Genomic DNA, 19,399 nt, shown 5'->3' on the forward strand with positions numbered 1-19,399 from the left:
CCCCGGCAGCCGCCGTGCGCCTCCAAGTGCCGCGCCAGCCGGCGGGACGGCGCTGCCCACGGCAGCCTCCGGCCGCCCCTGCCACCTGTTACCTGCTCCCGCCTCCGCCTGGCCGGAGGCCAACGCACAGTTCACGCCCGGCGCCGCGCTCTCGGCACCCTGATCTCGGCGCCTCGCCTCGCCGCGCCCCGCTCGCTCGCCCGCCGCCGCGCCCCACCCGCACGGCCACAGCCTTCACGCCGCTCCGGCCCACGCGCGGCGCGGCGCGGCAGCGGGGGGGGAGGGCCGCGAGCACCGCCACATCCGGGTGCCGCGGCGCTCTTAGCGCGCATGCGCGGCCGGGCCGCCGCTGCCAGGCAAGGCGCCGGGGTAGTCGCTACCGCCGCCGCCGCTCCTCCCCGGGGCGCTGCGCTTCCGCGTTGTCAGGCAAGGGGGAGCGACCGTGAGGCGGGGAAGGCGCCCTGCGTGGCGGCAGGAGGAGGAGGAGGAGGAGGAGGATGGTTGTGGGGGCGGGCAGCAGCAGCGGCGGCAGCAGCAGCCGCTGGCAGCAGCCGGGAGAAGCCCCGCTGGTGACTGGCTGGCGGCACACGCAGCTCTGAGGAGGCGGAGGGTGCCTGAGCCGAGCCGCGGGGCGTGCGCCTGCGAAGGGGGGAGAGACTGCGGCGGCGGGAGGGGACCGGCACACGCACGCACACAGACACACACGCACGCAGAGACGGATGACAGCGGCGGCCGCGGCTGCCACGATGTGAGGCGGGCTGCGCGGGGGGACGCGGAGGCTCCGCGGAGAGGAGAGGCGAAGCGAGGCGAGGCGGCCCGCACACCCCCAGCGGCGGGAGGGGCGGCCGGGGCGGGGCCGGCCGGGCCCGGGGCGATCCGTGCGCTCCGGCGGGCAGGGCGCGGAGCGGCCGCGGGCGGCGAGTCTGGGACCGCTGTGGTGGCGGCGCTGGTGGGCTGACCGGCTCCTGTTTGCTTGGCTCCAGTCTCCCTCTCCGAGCCCGCGGGCCCCGATGAGGAGCGCCCCTGCGCTGCCGGACTGACGCCTCGTCGCCCTCCCCGCCGAGGAGGAGGAGGAGGAGCAGCGCTGCCCCGCGGCGGAGAGCGCGGCGCCCCGGATCGCCGGCCGCCCCTGCACCGCCCTCCCCGGCGGGGGCTCGTCTGCCGCCTGCGGGGCGGGCGGCGCGGCGCGGCGGTGACAGCGCGGCGGCGAGGCCGGGGGAGCGGGGAGCGCCGCCGCCGAAGAAGACCATGAGGAAATTTAACATCAGGAAGGTGCTGGACGGCCTCACGGCGGTCTCCTCCGCCGCTTCGGCGTCGTCCGCCGCGCAGCAGCAGCAGGCGGGGAACCGGGAGACCGAAATCCAGGAGACGCTCCAGTCCGAGCACTTCCAGCTCTGCAAGGTGAACGAGTGCTGCAGCCCCGAGCCGGCTGGCGGCCGGGGGAGGGGGCGCACCGCCGCGATGGGCTCTGCGGGCTTCGCTTCTCGGTACCCGCCGCGCCGAGGCTGCCCGCCGCTCCTGTTTACTTGTTTGGATCTATTATTTTGGAGGGGGGGCGGGGGGGAGGAGGGAAGGAAGCGGTGGGTGTAGCTGTACAGGTCTTGTGGGATTTCCGTAGTCGTCTTTCCTGGAGAGTTTCAGGGTTTGTCGTCTTCTAGGCTCTTTCATGCGTGTTACTTTGACCGTGTTCCTGAAGGCTTCGTGGAAAGAGTGGGATGGATGGGGGAAGGAGTGATACCTAGCTGTAGTGCAGATCTGATTATCGCGGCATTTGAGTAGAAGCCTCTGCTAATGGGCCCGAAGGACAGGGGATCTGTCGCTCTGCATTATTTGGAAATGCATTTGTTCCTTTGCGCCTGAAAAAGGCTGTGAACGTTTGTGGTGGTTTCGCTGCAGTGTGTTGCCAAGTTGCCGATGCTGCTGTTGCAAATGTTCTCTGGAGACAGAGGAAAAGTTCCCGGTTTTTTATTTGCTTGTGTGTGATACAATAACTGCAGTTCGTGTCTGCACACTTCAGAAAATGATGCAGCGAATTAATCCACCGCCTGTACCAAGAGGAATAAAAACTGATTTGAATATCAATACCCATTTTTTATCTTTACAATATACCCATGGCCTAGCTTGATATGGCTGAGCTTGTTTGTGGATTCTCCTCCTTGTTTTATCTAGTGTTGCAGGCGTTTCTGCCACTTTTACAAGTTTTTCACGAAGGACGTGGAAAAGACCAGAGCTGTTACCAGTTAGATTTTATTCAATAAGAAATACTGTGAGTTGCAGGGTATGCCTGCAACTTCAGTGAAGGAATATATCAGAAGTTTGCTATGTGTTTATGAGGTCCTAAAATAACTCTGCTTAAAACTGAAGGTTTTGAAATGGAAAAGCTAGCATTTGTGTGGCTTATAGTGTGTATGTTTATAACGGAAGTTAGAGTAGGTGACACTTTTATTATGCTCTCAATTCTGATTAATTGCAGCCTGAGAAGTGTAATGGAGTTATTGCTTGGTCAATTACCAAATTAGTCTTGGCTAGCCAAAAAGCTAAATGTGCCAATAGCTTCATATTAAGAAAGAATCCCGTGTTGAGGGTTTTTTGCTTTGTTTGGGGGTGTGTGTGTGTGTGTGTGGTTTTGGTTTTGTCTATTTTGGGGGCTGGTTTTTTTCTTTCAGGGAAGCAGAGCGCGAGAGACTAGTTCTGTGGAGCTTGGGTTGTGTTTTTTCTTAATGTGCTGAGAGAGGTTGCACTGTCATGTGGGGCCTATTGGATTGAAATTGAAGTGATTCTCAGAAAAACAAGTCTAGTAATTTGTAATAGTTCTAATGACAAGTCTGGTGTTGTTACCAAACTTTCTAGAAATAGCTCAGATTTTAATAGTGCTTTTGTTAGAGCTGAAAATAAGATTACTTGGAGAATGAGGTAGATGAAAAAATAAAATGCTGAGTTGATTCAGTCTTTGTAGAGACAAACATAAGATTCAAATTAAGTTTCAGTAAGATTCAAATTAAGTTTCAGTAAGTGTGACTGTCACTTGATGATCAAGGATGAATGAGTAATTATGACTAAAAAATCTTTTATAATTGGTTCATGTAAGACAGCTGATTTTTTCAGTCTGTTGTTAAAATGCCTTGTAGTTCCTTTCTTAATTGTGATTAATGCTGAATCCTGTTCCCTAACATATGATATTGACTCTGTTTATTTTTGGTCTGCTGCTTGACCCATCATTACTGCGATGCTCTGACTTGTTAGACTGTACGCCATGGTTTCCCCTATCAACCTTCAGCCTTGGCATTTGATCCTGTTCAGAAAATACTGGCCATCGGGACTCAGACTGGAGCACTAAGGCTGTATCCTTTTATATTCTAAAGCGGATTTAGTGCACTTCATGCAGGTGACATTTGATTCAGCTGCTGGAACCATTCACAAGTCTGGTGGGAACCAGGTATGCAGGAGGGGAGGAAAAGAAGCTCTGTTTTCGTTTGGTGGGTGGCCTGGCTGTTCTGGTTGTTCTTTGTGTCAGTTCAAGTTCTGTTAATGATGTGAGGTATGGCTGCTCAGTCCTCATTATCTCAAGTTAATATATACATTTTGTAGAGGGTTACTAGTGTGCTGACAGTTTACAGCAGCTGACTGCAAATCTAAAGAGAGACCTGGGCTGAGCTCTGTTTCATTGTTCTGCTGTATCCTTTCGGACTGAAAAATTCCATGCTGCTTGGTCAGGTGTTTTGGGGTGGTTGTTTTTGTCTTGTTCTTGAGATAAGTTTTGTATAGAATCATAGAATCAGTGAGGTTGGAAGGGACCTTTAAGATCATCAAGTCCAACCATTAACCTACCCTGATAAAAACACCACCACTCCTAAACCATGTCCCTAAGCACCTCATCTACCCTTTTCTTAAACACCTCCATGGATGGTGAATCCACCACCTCTCTGGGCAGCTTATTCCAATGTTTAATAACCCTTTCAGTGAAAAAATGCTTCCTAATATCCAATCTAAACCTGCCCTGACATAACTTGAACCCGTTTCCTCTTGTCCTATCACTTGTCGCCAGGGAGAAGAGGTCAGCTCCCATCTCTCTAAAACCTCCTTTCAGGTAGTTGTAGAGGGTGATACGGTCTCCCCTCAGCCTCCTCTTCTCCAGGCTAAACAACCCCAGATCCCTCAGTCGTTCCTCATAAGATTTGTCCTCCAGACCCCTCACCAGCTTTGTAGCCCTTCTCTGGACACGATAATATGTAATACTGTACTTACCTGCTACTATGTTGCCAAAAGATGTTTTTGGGTGGGGATGCTAAAGGGTACAGGAATTGTATCTCACTAATCGTTTCTAAGTGACTGAGATAAGCAGAACGAATTTGTGGAATAAAGCACCAGTAACCCTGCTTCTTTTTGTTCACTAAAAAGTGAACTACCCATATGTTCGTAGCCATATGGTACCATAACCATATGGTACTATCCAAGTCATATAACAACATATGTGTTGAAACTTTTATTTTTTAAAAAAAAGATGCCCTGTAGATTCTTTCATCTACGCTACCATTGCCGAAACCTTACTTTCAGGAGAAGAGAATAAATTGAATTCTCCGTTGTCCTGAAACTGACTGAACTCTGACCTTTTTGGGGAAGGCTTAGGCCATTTTGCTAAAAAAAAATTTACTTAATCCTCTTTAAACTGTAGGTAAATCTCATCTTTTCGTTTGCTGCTTGTATTAGTTTGCAAGTAGACCATTTTTGTTTGTTTGTTTCTGTCTGTAACATCACTACTCTGTCTGTAAGGTTAATTGTCTTAAAGGGTTGTGTTTTATAAGTTGAAAAATTAGAGCTTCATAACCAAATCTGAGGCTTTAAGAAAGAGGCTGAAGTGAAGTAGCTTGTATGGTATCTGTAATGATATCTATTATGAACTCCCAAGATTTTTTAATTCAAAGTATGAGTAACAGTAATGACCATACAGTGCTCTTAATGCTGTATTTAAAACTACCCTTAACTCCATACATTTTGCTTTTAAAAAGGTGATAAAGTTGATCTAAATGAAGAATGAAGTGTGGGTGGGTGGTGCTGTTAATTACACTCATATTGGTGGAGTAGATGAGAAAACAAAGTGACTTAAAAGTAAGGGTTTGGGTTGGAGGAAAAGGAGAGATCAAAATGTAGAGCTTACTTACCTGTAATTTTAGGCAACGTGATGTTGCAGTTTGGGTAATGATGACTTGATAAAACCGGTTTACTGGCACTCATCCATGACTAGACCTGTGAATTCCTGGAGTGTGAATTGTTTTCTAAATACTTGTGACAAGTATTGTGAGGGAAGAAACAGTTACTGTGAGAGGAAGCAGTAACATTGACAGAAAATGTATTTCCTAAGGGGAGGGGAGAAAGGTGAAACATTGGTGCTCCTCTAACTTGATAAAGATGAATATGCTTCTCTGTATCTTGATACAGATGTTGATTCTTGAAAGAATGGGTTAAAAGCCCTCAATCTTAGCTGATAGGTTAGCCCTGTAACCCAGCAACACTACAGAAGTTATATCTCCTGTGATTACTTGCTCTTTGGGATGGAGGAGCGCAGGCAGAGGGGATAGACTAGACACATTCCTAGTGTAAAACCAGCCTCTCGCTTTCTGCCTAGTGAAACTGGTTTGAAAAGCAGTCTTTGGGAAGGAGTGAAACTTGCAAGAAGTGCTTATTTCATTCTATTGCTCAAAGATAAAAACACAACCAAAAAGAGCTTGTTGACTAACGGGATGCTTTACCAGCTAAGGTTTTAATGAACTATAAATTATGTGCAAGGATTCATTAAAGTGGGAGCCACTTACTCTTTGGAGCTGCAAAAGCTCCAGTTGAAAAGAGGTGTGGACTAGACAGACTGGGAGTCAATAAAAAGGTACTCATTGAGAAGTAAATCCTAAAAGTGTGAGAAAAGTCAATCCTCATTCTGCATTCGTGTTGTGAGAGTACAGAATTAAAGGAATGATAACGCTTTTTTCATTGCGTACCAGCAAATGGGAGCTGGGTATTAGTGTTTTCCTTGCATTTGCAAGTATAGGTGTGTCTTGTCAAGCTTTCACTTCCTTCCTATTGTAAGTAAGTGATCTGAGGAATTGTGAAGCTTTTTTTTTTAGAAAGGGTATTAAAGATAAAATATTCTTAAATCAAGAAATGAGTTAACCTGTTTTAGATTTCATTGATATGTGAAGAAATCAATATTACAGTCCCGGTTGACTTTGGGCCATGTCTCAGTTAACCCCTTTACAGAACATGTTCTCTGTGTTTGACCAGTCTGCAATTTGGGTATTTTAACCTCAAAACCAGTATTGATTAGAACAGATTAATGTGAGCAGGAGTTTTCTTAACCGCACATCCATCTCATTATTCTTTGAGGACTCCACTAGTGGAGGAACAGAGAATTCTAATACACAAATAATAAATATTGTCTCTAGTATTTATAGTGACATGTAAAAAAAAAATAACTAAAGCGTTTTCTGAAGAACCAAAATGCTGTAGGTACAAATAAACTGGGAGTTCACTTGTTATTTTGCCTTTATTTATCCCTAATTGATAAATATACTATCAACACTGTATTGAATTCTCTGAATCCACAAAGTAACTGTGAAAATGGTAATACCTAAACTATAGGTGGCATGTTTTGTGAATTGGATTAGAAGTAGAATTACTAACTGTTAATATTCTTTGTCCCTGATCCTAGGCTTAATGGGCTGAAGTCAGACGATAGTGTTGTGGAGTTGGTGACTTTGTGTGCCAGAGGCAGGACTTTGCCATTCTGTGCCCATAAGCAGCAGTTGGTTCTAGATCTTGCAGTTTTAAGAGGGACAGAAGTCCATAAAAAAATATTAGGAGGAGACTGCTTTTAATGTGAGACTTAAACCTTATAAGTCACCAAAGAGTTTAGGATTATTTACTAGCTTAACTTCAGCAGTGTATCCCTTGTATTCCTTTTTTAAAAAAAACTTGATTCTATTTCCAGAGTTAATTAGAAATATTTCTAATGCTGATTTTAGCTAGGAAAATCTAAAAGCAAGTGTTTTTGAGGTAGACTGATATTGCTCAGTTATCCTTAATTAAAGAAGTATTTTGTACTGTTTTGTTGATTCTGTTTTCTGTGTTGCAGGGGAAATTAAGTAATGAGTTAGGCACAAGAGCAGAAGCACAGTGCTGAGTGAAATAAAATCCTAAATTGATTTATCTTGCGTACACCCACACTCATCTACTCACGTGGCCCTAGTTGTGCCTCTGAGTTCATGGTGCTTATCAGAGGACACCTGTTCCAGCTGCTGAGGTGCTGGAGTCTTGGCTGGTGGTCTGGCTCTTAGGTGTAGCAATTCTGCCTCAGGCTCACCCTTCTGCATGCTGTTGGATGCTTGTGGATGTGTTCCCTACGAGGAGCAGTTGTGCTCACTATTGCGTTCAAACTGCAATGGTCAGTGTAAGCTGCTGGTGGCCTCATTTGTCATTGCAGGCCAATCTCTTTGACTTTCTCTGTACCTAAAGGGGTTTAGCTGTTGTTACCTGGGTGGCTTTTTAACCTTTTGATTTCCTGTCCCAAATGTGTTAGACAAGTAGTTAAAAGTTCATCTATGCTTTGACTCTTACCTGTTCATACTCAAACCATTATAGCAGGACACGTAGCACATAGTCTATAGTTTTTAGTAAGTTTTGTGCATAATTGTCTGTGCTTTGTTTTCCCAGCAGAAATAAAAATCTCCTAATGAGCTAGAGTTGAGTATATGTACTCAAGGCTTAACTTGCCTGAATGGTGTAGCTGGGTAGACTTTACCATGTGACATCCTGGCAGCATTTGGTATCATGAGTAATAGCCATGCTTCCATGTTGTCCATTGTTTTCGCTCTTCTGCATAAAGTCCCTCTAGAAGTCAAATATAATCTGAACAGGGTAGCATTTAAACTGTAAAGATGTGAAATGGACTTTTTTTTTTTCAGGATTTTTCTGTCTTTAGGATGATGTTTCCTTAGAACTTTAAACTACTAATTGTACAGGGCTGTGGACTTAATAGTCAATTGAGCTTTTTTATTTGCTTTTATAGGAGGTAGAATAAGCTTTGAATTGAAAGCAGAAAATTTGAAGGAAATCTCTTGCTCCCTGCTGTCTTAACTGCTCCATCTTAAACAAGTTTCTTCAGTTTTCTGTGCTTTAATTTCTCAATAGCAAAACTAGGACAGTATATCAAATGAGATGTATTTTGATTGTCTGCCAATGTGAATGCAATATCTTTATTGATGCTTCATGCCTTAAAAATACTTGTTTGCAGCTTGGAGCTCAGTCTCTCTTGATAGAAAGACTTCTAAAAAGGAAGACTATTTTCACTAGAAATTCTTGAGAATTAAGAGGATACCTGTAGAATAAGTGTTGTGCCTTCCACGCAGACCAGATTATGCCTAGGACTCTTTATTCCCAAGCAGAATAAGTTATTTAGTTTGGGTATGTGTGTTTTTTTATTGCAAACCCAGATCAGAGGAAGGAGAACAATTAGATTGTTTGTCATTCTGTCATTAAATATCTGAAGATTAAAATAATTCTGAATGTCAGCATCTTCATTTCTCCCTGTTCTTTTCAGCAGTAAAACATAACTTTTGTGTAAGCAAATGACTGAAGTTTTCATATATTTGAGGTGTATAAAAGTTGCTTTTTGTGACTTCCATTCTTTGAGAAGATCTCTCAACTTATTCTTTGGTCAAAATAGCTCAAAGCCTGGATGTGTGTTTCTGTGCAGTCAGTTTCTGATTAAATGTTTATGTTGCTGCATCTGGATAGTTTTGCTGTATACCAAAAAATTCAAGCAATTCAGTGAATTCTCTGAAACTCTAACAAAACTCCATTTCAGACTTGTTATATCCATTGAAAATGTGTTTCCTTTGGATCATTCAGGTTATGCAAGGCAGTCTGACTGGGTTTTTTTCCCCCTCTCACTGAAACATAAGCTTGAGATGGTTTTGTGGTTTTGTTTTTGGTTGGTTGGTTGGTTTTTTTTAAGTAGATCTACAGGTGATCCTTCTCCCTTCTGGAGGAAGGGCACTAGGGCAATGGCTGGAGTTGTGTTTACAGTATGCAGAGAAAAGATTTCATTTTTTAAAATTGATCATTGAACTGTGAAGTTGGCACAGCTTCAAGTGTGAGACTGGGCCAGGTGAACTTGGGAGGTCCTTTCCAACCTAAATTATTCTGTGATTCTGTTGTTTCTTTGAATATACCAAAGTCGAACCAAACTACTGTTTTGTGTATTGTCAGGATTTTTTTTTTTTGTGTTTTTAGCCTGAAGAGAATAGTCTCAACCTTTGCCAATGTTCTTCTGGACTTCAAACAAATTTTCCTGTTTGGGGAAGAGTACATCAGTAAAGCTACTAAAAATACTGCAGTAGTGTTGTGCCAGAGAGAGACTCTGTGATTATCTGTCAATAAGGAAATGTGAATTGGGTGTCAAGGTAGCCAATAAACATGGAATAGTTTAAACAAGAAAACTACTTTGCTTAAAACATACATTAATCTCATTAATCTTGCCACATTTCCTTTTTTTTTTTTTAACACTACCATATTTCTTATCATATCTTCCAGCACGTAGTTCACATGGGTATTGCTAGCTCCCTTATGTCTTTCTTTCAATGAAAAATCCCCGTCCCCTAAATGAAGAAAATCAACTACCTTTGGATATTCTGAAAGGAAATAAGGCCAAAATGCCATGATGAGCCGTGTAACTGTTAAATGTGTGATATTTTAACAAGTTAGTCCTATGTAGAAAAAGCTGTGACTGAATTCTGCATAATAAATAGGATGGTGTACTACTTAAATCCAGTTACGCTTGTTGGGAGACTTGGTGATACTTCCATCAAAGCAAGAAGACCGAACGGGTCTTTGATTTGATGTATTATCACATATACTGTAGTTGTACTAAACAGCTTTTGTTCAAAAATACCTGAAGTATAACTATTAAATCTCATACTGTAAATTACAGAAGTGAACTTTAGAATGAAAACTTTTCTTCCCTGTAACTATTTTGCTGATGGAGTAGAAGCCTAATGGATATAGCAGCTTCAAACTTGGTGGGTCATAGTGAGTTTGGAGGAAACGTCTTTGGAAAGCATGCAAAGTTTGCAAGGCTGCAGGTGTTACCGTAGCACTAGCATAGCCTGTTTCCTTGTGCCACCTAGCTGCTTGTGAAACACTGAGGTGGTATGGATTGTGTGATCTGATTTTTTTAGGGTAAAATATAACAGGGAACTGGACAGCTGGGACCCAGCTTAGGCTTTCAGACTTCTGGTACAGTGCTCAGTTCACTAGGCTCTTAATTCGACATTTTACTGGATTTGTTTCTCGGTTATTGTGGAAGGGCTTTTAGAACTGAAGTAGCATTATTGCTGCAGGAGGAGAAATGAGCAGTTTCAGTAAAGTAATGTCTGGGAAAATAGAAGCAGCTCACAATTTGAGATGTGATAAAGAAAGTTTGAAAGCACAAATCAAGATTGCAAACCCTTCCTAACAAAACTTCCTGTTTGGCAGAAATTTTGTAACTGCATTAAACTTCTAAGTGTCCGGGTCTCTCTTTTTACAAAGGTTTCATAAGGGAAAGATAAGTCTTCTTACACCTTACCTTTAAGGTGACTAGAAGTACCCTCAATTGTTATTTTTATATGTTTCCTATTGCTCTTCTAGAACTGTGTTTTGTTTCTCAGTTTAATGGAACAGTAAAAACCCACATTATTTATCAGGGTTCCCATAGCACATCTATTTTTGTAGGGTTATCTATGTAGAAGCTCAGGGAAAAACAGAACAAAACTTGTAAATTATTACATTCTATATGAAGTTAAACAAAACTGGAGGATATAGATTTTGGGAACAGTTCACTTTGTCCTTAATCTTAGCTAACTGGTAATGGTTTCACATGTTGAGGAAAAAAAAAAAAATAGTCCTTAGCAGTTTTGAGAGAGTTAATACTATGGTAGGTCTTTATCTTTAATCTCTCGGGTTGTCTCTTTTCCTCTTGCTGCTCTTGATGTATACCATCAAACTGATTGTTATCATTTTTTTTTTTTTTTAAATGCAGATTCTTAGTCCTCCAAAGCACATCTGGTTAAGTAGACAAGACTCTACTTTTCCAGAGATCTCATTGTTTGACATGAAGTGTATTTATTTGTTTGCTGACCTGAAGAAGTAGTTTGTGGTACTTGTGAACCAAAAACGCATATGAAAGTGCATTATTTACCCACTGCCAGTATGCTGTCTTTCAGCAGCTTTTGAAGTTACCTTATTTTGCTGAACCATAACTTTAAATTATGGTATCATAATTGGTACTCGAATGCCAATCAAACATAGCCTCTTAGTATTCAACTGGTGATAAAATTAGGTGACCTTTTTCATGTCAATGCTTCTATCATAGGCACTCGATAATAGTACAGCTTACATGTTTATCAAAGGGAACACTAAGTTACTACTTCTGTTGACTTCCAGTGCAAATACAGGTGAAGGTTTAATGACATAATTTAAATCTCTGGCAGTGATATTTGTATCAGTGAATTTGGGCACAGTTTAAAATAATGAAGGTCTTGGAAACAGCAAAATGTTAAATATTTCACTTGTGAGGACTGTGGTACAGTAATATAATTCCTTATTTGGTAAATTTCTAAAATATATAGCCATTCTGTCAGCCTCTGCAGACTAATACTGAATCCTCATTCATCTTTATTTTTACAATGCTATCATGAAATTATTTTTTCTGTGGCTATCACTTAGTCTGATCTGACACGTTGACATTCAGTTTAAGACCCTCTGCCATAATGAGAACCGTTTTGTCTTACAGTTAAAATCTCTTTGGTAAGAGAGTCCGAAACTGCTCTTATGTCCGAGATCTGTACAGCTTGATGACAGCCTTGATCTGTGTACTAATTGTTCTAACTTTATCACATCCTGCAAAGACTTAGTCTATTTTGAATCCCTAAGCGTCTCAAAAAAAAAAAAAAAAATCTGTTTATTGATAGTGCTTGGAATGAGGCACCTATATCAATTGCTCGATTAAGTTTGATTCTAATACTGTGTTAGTAAAAGTTTTTCCCTGAAGTTCAGGAATAGATCTTCCCTAATCATTTAACCATAGTTGTTCTACTCGGCATCAGTGGTTCTGTACTTACGTATTTTTAATTTGCTTTGAATTTTATCTTGTGTCAAGAATAGTGAGAGTGGGTGAAACTTGAAATGTGTGTCTGCTAGTACAGAAAGCAAAGTGCTGATTGAGCTAATTAAAACATGTGAAACTTTTCATAATGACAATTTTGCTGATCTTGTAATACTTGAGAGTGCAGTCTGAAGTGTAGCAGTTTGCAAAAATCAACTACTTCATCACTGTTCTACAGAGAGAAGTTTATAGCTTGATTGAAATAACTAAAGGGTACTTTATCCCTTTTACTGAATGTTGTGGGATTTTTTCATAGGTGCCTTCAAACGGTAGTAACAAAACCTGGTTTCTGTTTGGGCAACTTGAAGCTTCATTTCCTTCTAAAATTGAGATAATATAATTGAAGTGACCGCTGCTTTTGTGTCCAGAATAAGTCTTAGCCTGTCCCCCTCAAACCAGAGGGTGTTCATAAAAGCAATGCTGACGGAGAGAGGAGTTCAGGTTCTTCACCAAGAAGGCTGTAGACCAAACTCACTGTTTTGAGGTATCTCCCATGGTTCTCCAAGAACTAATTGTCTCCTCCTGCTTCTGTGTTCTTGTGAGAAGTCTTCACAGGAGCTGTTTTAACTTTGGAAACCAGGGAACTAAAGAAAGGATGCAGATCCGAAGGAAGCAAGGCCTTTGTACTTTTCCTTAGTGAGCTACTATTTCATTTTGTGTGATTTATGCTATTTCAAGCAGGGGATTGTATTGCATAGCCTCTTGAAGCTGCTGCCTGGCTTGTACTTTGTATATGTTTGATTAACATTATTAGATCTCTGGTTCACATTAAGACGATGTATTCAACACTTCAAGAGTAGTGAACTAAAGAGGTAATCCAGCTGGTACATTATGTTTTTGACAACCTTTTCTACTAAAGGTCCTGCCTCTTTCCCACCTAGTGACACCAACTCATAGTCAGCAGCAGCAGATGGACAAAACCAATTTGCATTTTTCTACTTGCTCATTCGGGAAAAATAATAGAATGCTAATTTTTTGTGATCACTTAATGTTAAATTGGTAGGATTAGCATGCCTGTGTATTTTTTTTTTTTTTTTTAGCATATGCTCTATCCAGTCTTACTACCTTGTTAAACAGAGCAGATGTTCATCTTCACAGTTGAAAAACATTCTTGACTGAACTTTGTAGTGTTGATATTAGAAGTACAGTTACTAAGCTTTAGTGATACTTACTAATATGTGGAATGGGCTGCATAGCAATAACTTTCCTGGCATTCCCTGTTATATGTATTCCAAACTTGTACAGTGAGATTAGTTTCACGGCTGCCCTTAAATGTCAGATAAAAAGGAAAGCCCCCAGTCAACTTCCATTTAAGTGACTAAATACAATGAGATTTCTTGCTGGCATGGTGAATATCCCCTCATTCTTTAAAATAGTTAGCCACTCATAAAAAATGCTACCACTTTCTTAAACTTGTTTTTTACTTATTTCTCTATCTTTCAGTTAAAAAAAAAAACAAACCAAACTAAACAAAAACATACATCCAAACCCTCTTTTTTTCAATTACCCACAGTATATGTGGCTGCCTAGGAGCTGACTGTGGTACTTGTTTTCTTTCAGACATTGCCCATGGAAGTACTGTGAGTAGAGTCCCAATTATGTTCATAGTCAAAGGGACAGTTTAAAAAAAAAAAAAGGTAAAATAGAATGGGACTTATGCATGCTTTAGACTATGCTCTGAGGAAGAGGCAATATTCTATAATGTTGGACATAATAATGGGCAAAATAATAAAGGACAAAAATGCTTACTTTTGAACTGTGGCAGTTTAAAAGAGCTGTGGGTTTGTTGGTTTTTTGTGTTTTTTTTTTTTTTATATGAATATTCTGCCAATAACTTCCAGATCAAATAAATGGTGTTATGGGTAAAAAAAAAATAAAAATGTGGGGAGGATGTAGCATTTCCTGAACAAACTTTACTGACTTTTTATGATCTGTTCTTTCTTCTGGCAGTTCCTAGTGGGAGAAGCAGCACATCAGAAGGTGCTAACAGTGAATTTTGGTAACAAAATACTTAGGAACTGCAGTTTTGCATTTTAGCATATCATAACGAGAAGGAGTTCCAGTACTTTGTGATAGTCTTGTTGTGCATAACAGTGCATTCTGTCATTTCCAGGCCATGTTTTTTGATTGCATTTGTGCAGCCTCTTTTACTTCCTGTAGTTTTCCATAGATACGCTGACTGAAACTTAGTAAACACATCTCTCTTAATGCAGGAAAGTTACCAGTAACACATACAGTGTAGTATTAATGCTAACAGCCATAAAGGCCCCTGTTACAGCAGTTTGCAAATACAGCTCTACAGAAATAAAATCTTAACTTTTACAGATCTGCAAGTACATAGCTATGCATCAGCTGTGATGTCTATAATAGGAGAGCTAAGTGAAAAATGTTAGAATGCATCAGGATCTGTTTGGTCCGCCACTTTGCAGCAGAACTGACTTGTACTTGCTGCAGACTTAATTTAAAGCTAGCTCTATTTTAGTACTAGAGATTACAATTCCAAAGGGGCCAGAAACATAATGGTGTGTGGTTTAAATGCGAGTATACTGTAGTCACTAAAAAAATTGTCTTGATGTTTTCTTTCAATTATAAAACAGCTAAAAATGAGGCTGTTAATACTCTTGCACCTGGGGGTAAGGTGATCTGCCTTGGTATAATAAGCAGTAGAGGTGGTCACTGTCACCAGTTCCTCTGGCAAATAAGAGCTGTCTGCATGTCTTTTCAGTAGACTGAAGTTGTAGAAATCCTTACTAATTTGTGAAGGTTATGGATAGGCTCTTTTCCCATAAATGCTCAAAAGTGACCTTAATTTGTCTAGTGCATCATGGCCTGGGCAGAAACTTACAGACTTTAGCTGTTACCTTAGTGAAACCCTCTTAAAGAAGAATAGTTTCTAAAACTAGGAGGAGGGAAGTATTTGGTTATTGCCTTTCGTAACTCACATAGAGTTGGGTTGTCCTTTACAAATGTAGTCTTCCTCTGTTTTTATGATTGACCTGGGAGGTGGGGGGGAGATGGGGGACATGAGACTACTTCAATTTCAAGAATACTACTTAAATGTTTAGTTCGTAGCTTTTGTGTATAGTTTCATAGTAATTCATATGAGATTATAATACTTATGTTTCTAAATATAGTACCTTAAATAGTGTATTATATAGTGTATGTAATATATACAATATATTAAAGAAAAATAGGATTGAATTAAACTAGGTCTTTGAAACATAAAAATCACAGCAGTCAAAGTACAAAGATTCAAATGGGTGAATATATATTTTTCTTGGAATAGAGTACTGGCTTTTTTTATTTGTTTTTATCAAATCTGCCCAACAAACTTGGAAGAGCATGGTGAACAAAAAAGCATCGTTTTGCTGTCATGCAGAACAATGGTGTGTCCACATTGAGTCCTGTGTTTTCCTGGTTTCTGCATTTTAATTGGCATGGATTTAGAGGGGGGAAACTAGAATTACTGAGAATAGAGTGGCTGCCTTAAAAGAGGATTAACAATGCTTGGTCTCCTCTGTTTAGAGAGGAGGAGAAGGGGCAAATATGATGCACTGTTGTAAAATTGAGAGGACACTGGTTAAAATGCATGCTGAGCCGTCATTTAGCAAATTTGCAGTGCAAAAACTAGGGAGGCATTCACTAAAGTACTATTAGACTGATTTAAGAGATAAAAAACAATTTTTAGTTTGAATATAATGGGTAGTGAAATTCTAGAGTTTGTGCATGTGGGAGACAGTGTCAGCAGGCTGTACTGGCGCATTTGGGAGCGGAATGGACAAACTTGCAGACAACAGCTCTACAAGCAAATGCGAAAGGGACTAGGCTGGGATTTGTCCTCTGACATACCTAATCCACCAGGAGTATTTGGTTTGGCAGTGGAATGGGAATAAGCTGCAAAACGGGGCCAGGCTTGTGTTCTCTCCTAAAGTAATGCTGATTGCTGCTGTAGGAGATAGAGGTCCATACAGCCCAACACTGGCTTGAGTCAGTATGGTGGCTTCTGTGCTCAGAGTCTGGCCTACTTGTCAGAGAAGAGAATTCTGTAACTGAAGTTGTTCAACAGTATGGTTGCACCAACTTCTTCATTTCAACTCAGTACCTCACATTGTATTCATTTGTATAAACACAACTTGAAATTTTCTGAGCTTCTGTTGTTTATTAACAAGGAAGTAATCTTTGCTGCTTAAGCAAAACTTATTGGATGCCTGAACAGTTGATGAAACAATTTCTATGGTATGGTTAAACACAAAACACCAAGAGTGTTGCTGTGATGTAGTGGTGAGTTTTAATGTCAAGGAAGCTGCTATGAAAACATGAGTGTGGTAATCACATAGTGATCTGATAATGTTCTCTGCCTTCACTTTGTCTGCAACTAGAACAGAGTGCTGGGCAAGTTCAGAAAACAATGGCCTTGTGTAAGTTTTAAAGGGGAAAAACTATTTTATGCCATTCTTCAAACATTGTAGCATGCTATTACAGTAGTTGTATCCAGTTTGACTAAAAAGATGCTACTAACAATACTTGCTGTTCTAATCTACAAAGTAATGGATCAGCATTTTTAGGAGTATAATCTCACTTGCTGTAGGAAAGGTCATTCAAAGAGGCTGCTCTTGCTGAATATTCCTGAAATTGTATTTAGTGTCAAACTTAAAATTAAGTTTCAGTTATAAAGCAGGTAAAATACCTAAAACTTTGTCCACATAGTTTGTTCTACAAAAACCCTCTGAAAGTAGAGAATCCTCTTATTAAAAAAAAACTGTTCTGAAACTTCTCATTGTCTGCTATAGTACATTAAAAGCATAAATTGTAAATTATACAAATGTACTTAATCTGTGGGGAGTTCACTTCTGATGAAATTAAAATCAGTTGAGGATGGTTCTTCTTACTGTTGTCTTAGTGTATTAGTAGAGAATCTTTGAAGATGATCAGTGTAAGTGCATTCTGTATGAGTGATACTGAATGATTATAAATATATTATTTTCAGCTCCTAATAAGCACTTTTAAAAATATTAGTAGTCTAAAGTATTTTAATAGCTCAGTGCTGGTCACAGCTATTATTTGGAATGTTACTTCTCTGGTTGTCTTCATTAGCAGTCCTTTTATAAAAAAAAAAAAAATGCCATTCAGCGTACTACTTGTGTTGATGTTTGACTGGAATGCATGTGTCAGTCTGTGGTTTTAAGTAAAACAGATTTCATCCTGGGCTTGTACAATAGGCCATTAATTAATGTTCCTTTTTTCACTTGTGTTTGAGGAGATTATATGAAAAGATTGTTCCTTTTATGCTTGCTATTTTGAAATATTGGAAATTATTGGTTTATAGAAATGATCTCTGTCTTTCAGAACGTAGTTAGTTTCTTTGTCTTAAATATATGCAGTTTTCAGTGTCTGCAGGTGGCTGATTTGTTTTTCGCACAAAATGTTTCCTCAAAAATACTATTTACAGTTTTCAGGTGTCCTTTAGCAGAGTGCTGCTTCTGGTAGAGTTAATTGTAGCTCTTGTCAGTGAATAGTTTCCAAGAATGTATCCATCCTGGAACAGGCCATCTCAGGTGGTTTGGGGTGAATTAGTTAACTCTTTCCTCTTTTTCCTCTGCTTCAAGAGGATCAGGTTCTAGTCTTGTGAGGAGGGATGAGGCTTGATTCTGCTGAAGTGTTTCTTTGTGCTTGTTACCTTGTTAACAGCCTTGTTACCACATAGTGAGTTTGAAGACCACCCGTTCTCTGCAGGTTTACCAAGTTTAGAGAGTCTGGCAGACTTGGAATGTGTGTAGGGATTTGTTGGTGATTCTTGATTAAACAGCCTACTTTTTTCAGTCTTCCCTGGAGGCTGAAGTTGGGAACCTGGGCATTCACAGGGAAAAATGAGTAGTAATCAGACTTATGCTAGCACTGCAACCTTATCAATCAGGGTTTTTTATAGTTGTTTGAAGAGAAGTTGGGATATTTTGCTTGCAAAACACTTATAGACTTGTAATGCTTCAAAGCATGAAAGTGAATCTGTTTGCAGTTGGTGAGTAAAAGGTTCTCTTTTTATAAGGGAAAATACACTTAGCTTTTTCTCTTAATACGTATGCAACTTGAATTTAGCTCTGGTAGAATTTTTTACCATCAGGAAGTCTAATGCTTTTCTTGATTTTTTTTTTTTTTTTTTTTTTTTTTTTTCATTTCACACAGAGCTACTGACCACTGTAAATGTACAATGGGATTATTTGTTCCTGTTTAAGATTACCATTCTGCTATTCTAACAAGAAAGAGAAAATAAACTTTGGTACTATGTAAAGATGCTATTTATTCTCTTCAAACTTTTCTAGACAAATCATGGAAACAATAGTTTTCCCCTGTGGTTTTGTTGTGTTTTTTTTTGTTTGTTTGTTTTTTTCTTTCTAGTGAATGTTTAAGAGAAACATCACAGGTGATTTAATCTGACAGATACTGACTTAAATGCTTACTACTCCACCTTATATCTGAGCCTTCTGTGTTTTTACTGCTCACCATGCAAAGCATATGTAAAACTTCCACATGTTGCAGGTTCTAGTGAGTTGCAGTAGCTGGCTGAGAGTTACATTGCTGGTTTCCTCTTGTATTTTTTGATGGAAGGTGTTACAGAAGTGAACTTTCACAACTAATTTCGCTTTCTCTATTGCTGAGCAGAAAAAGCTGTCTGACACTCAAAACATTAAAACAAATGTTTTAATCAAAACATTTTAAGCAGTGAATTAGACTGTATCAATGCAGTTTTTCCTGACTCAAAGCAGGTCTGAACTGACTAGGCTACAATGCCATGTTAATTTTAATGATCTGGATTTGCTGCTTAGAAACCATTTTGAGGTTCAATGAAGAGTCCTGTTCCAGACAATACTTTTCTTTTGTCTGAGCCCCTGGATATTTTCATGTTACAACATTTCTGAAGTGCTGTTTCCCACAGCTGGATATTTCCCTAGAGAAGGTGTGAAACCCTGTCTATTTTACATCTGGAACTTCAGGCTTTGATATTAAAACCTCAGTAAAGCTCTGGACTGTGGTGATAGTTCACCTCAAACAGTGAGTTTCTTTTTTTTTTTTTCTTTTTTTCTTTTTTTTTTTGGTCTTGTTTTCATTTTATCTCTGGGGGTAGTACTATGACTAGTCATAATGATAGAGATTACTTTTTTTTTTTTAGATGTACGATTGCTAGGTTTTTAAATAATTTTTATCTTTTAA

General features: G+C 40.3%; 1 protein-coding gene across 1 annotated transcript in view; it reads left to right on the forward strand.

The window, feature by feature from the left end:
* Window positions 1-1,248: 1,248 nt before the first annotated feature.
* STXBP5 (syntaxin binding protein 5) overlaps window positions 1,249-19,399 on the forward strand; it is a gene marked incomplete at its 5' end in the record, with an annotated part of 105,871 nt that continues 87,720 nt past the window's right edge. Inside the window, 2 exons of the mRNA XM_082481873.1 lie at window positions 1,249-1,401; window positions 3,244-3,341. Of these exons, the coding sequence (XP_082337999.1) occupies window positions 1,249-1,401; window positions 3,244-3,341 (251 nt within the window). The remainder of the gene's footprint in view (window positions 1,402-3,243; window positions 3,342-19,399) is intronic.

This window comes from Vanellus vanellus (genome assembly GCF_965231255.1).
Source record: "Vanellus vanellus genome assembly, chromosome: 3".
Taxonomy (NCBI): domain Eukaryota; kingdom Metazoa; phylum Chordata; class Aves; order Charadriiformes; family Charadriidae; genus Vanellus; species Vanellus vanellus.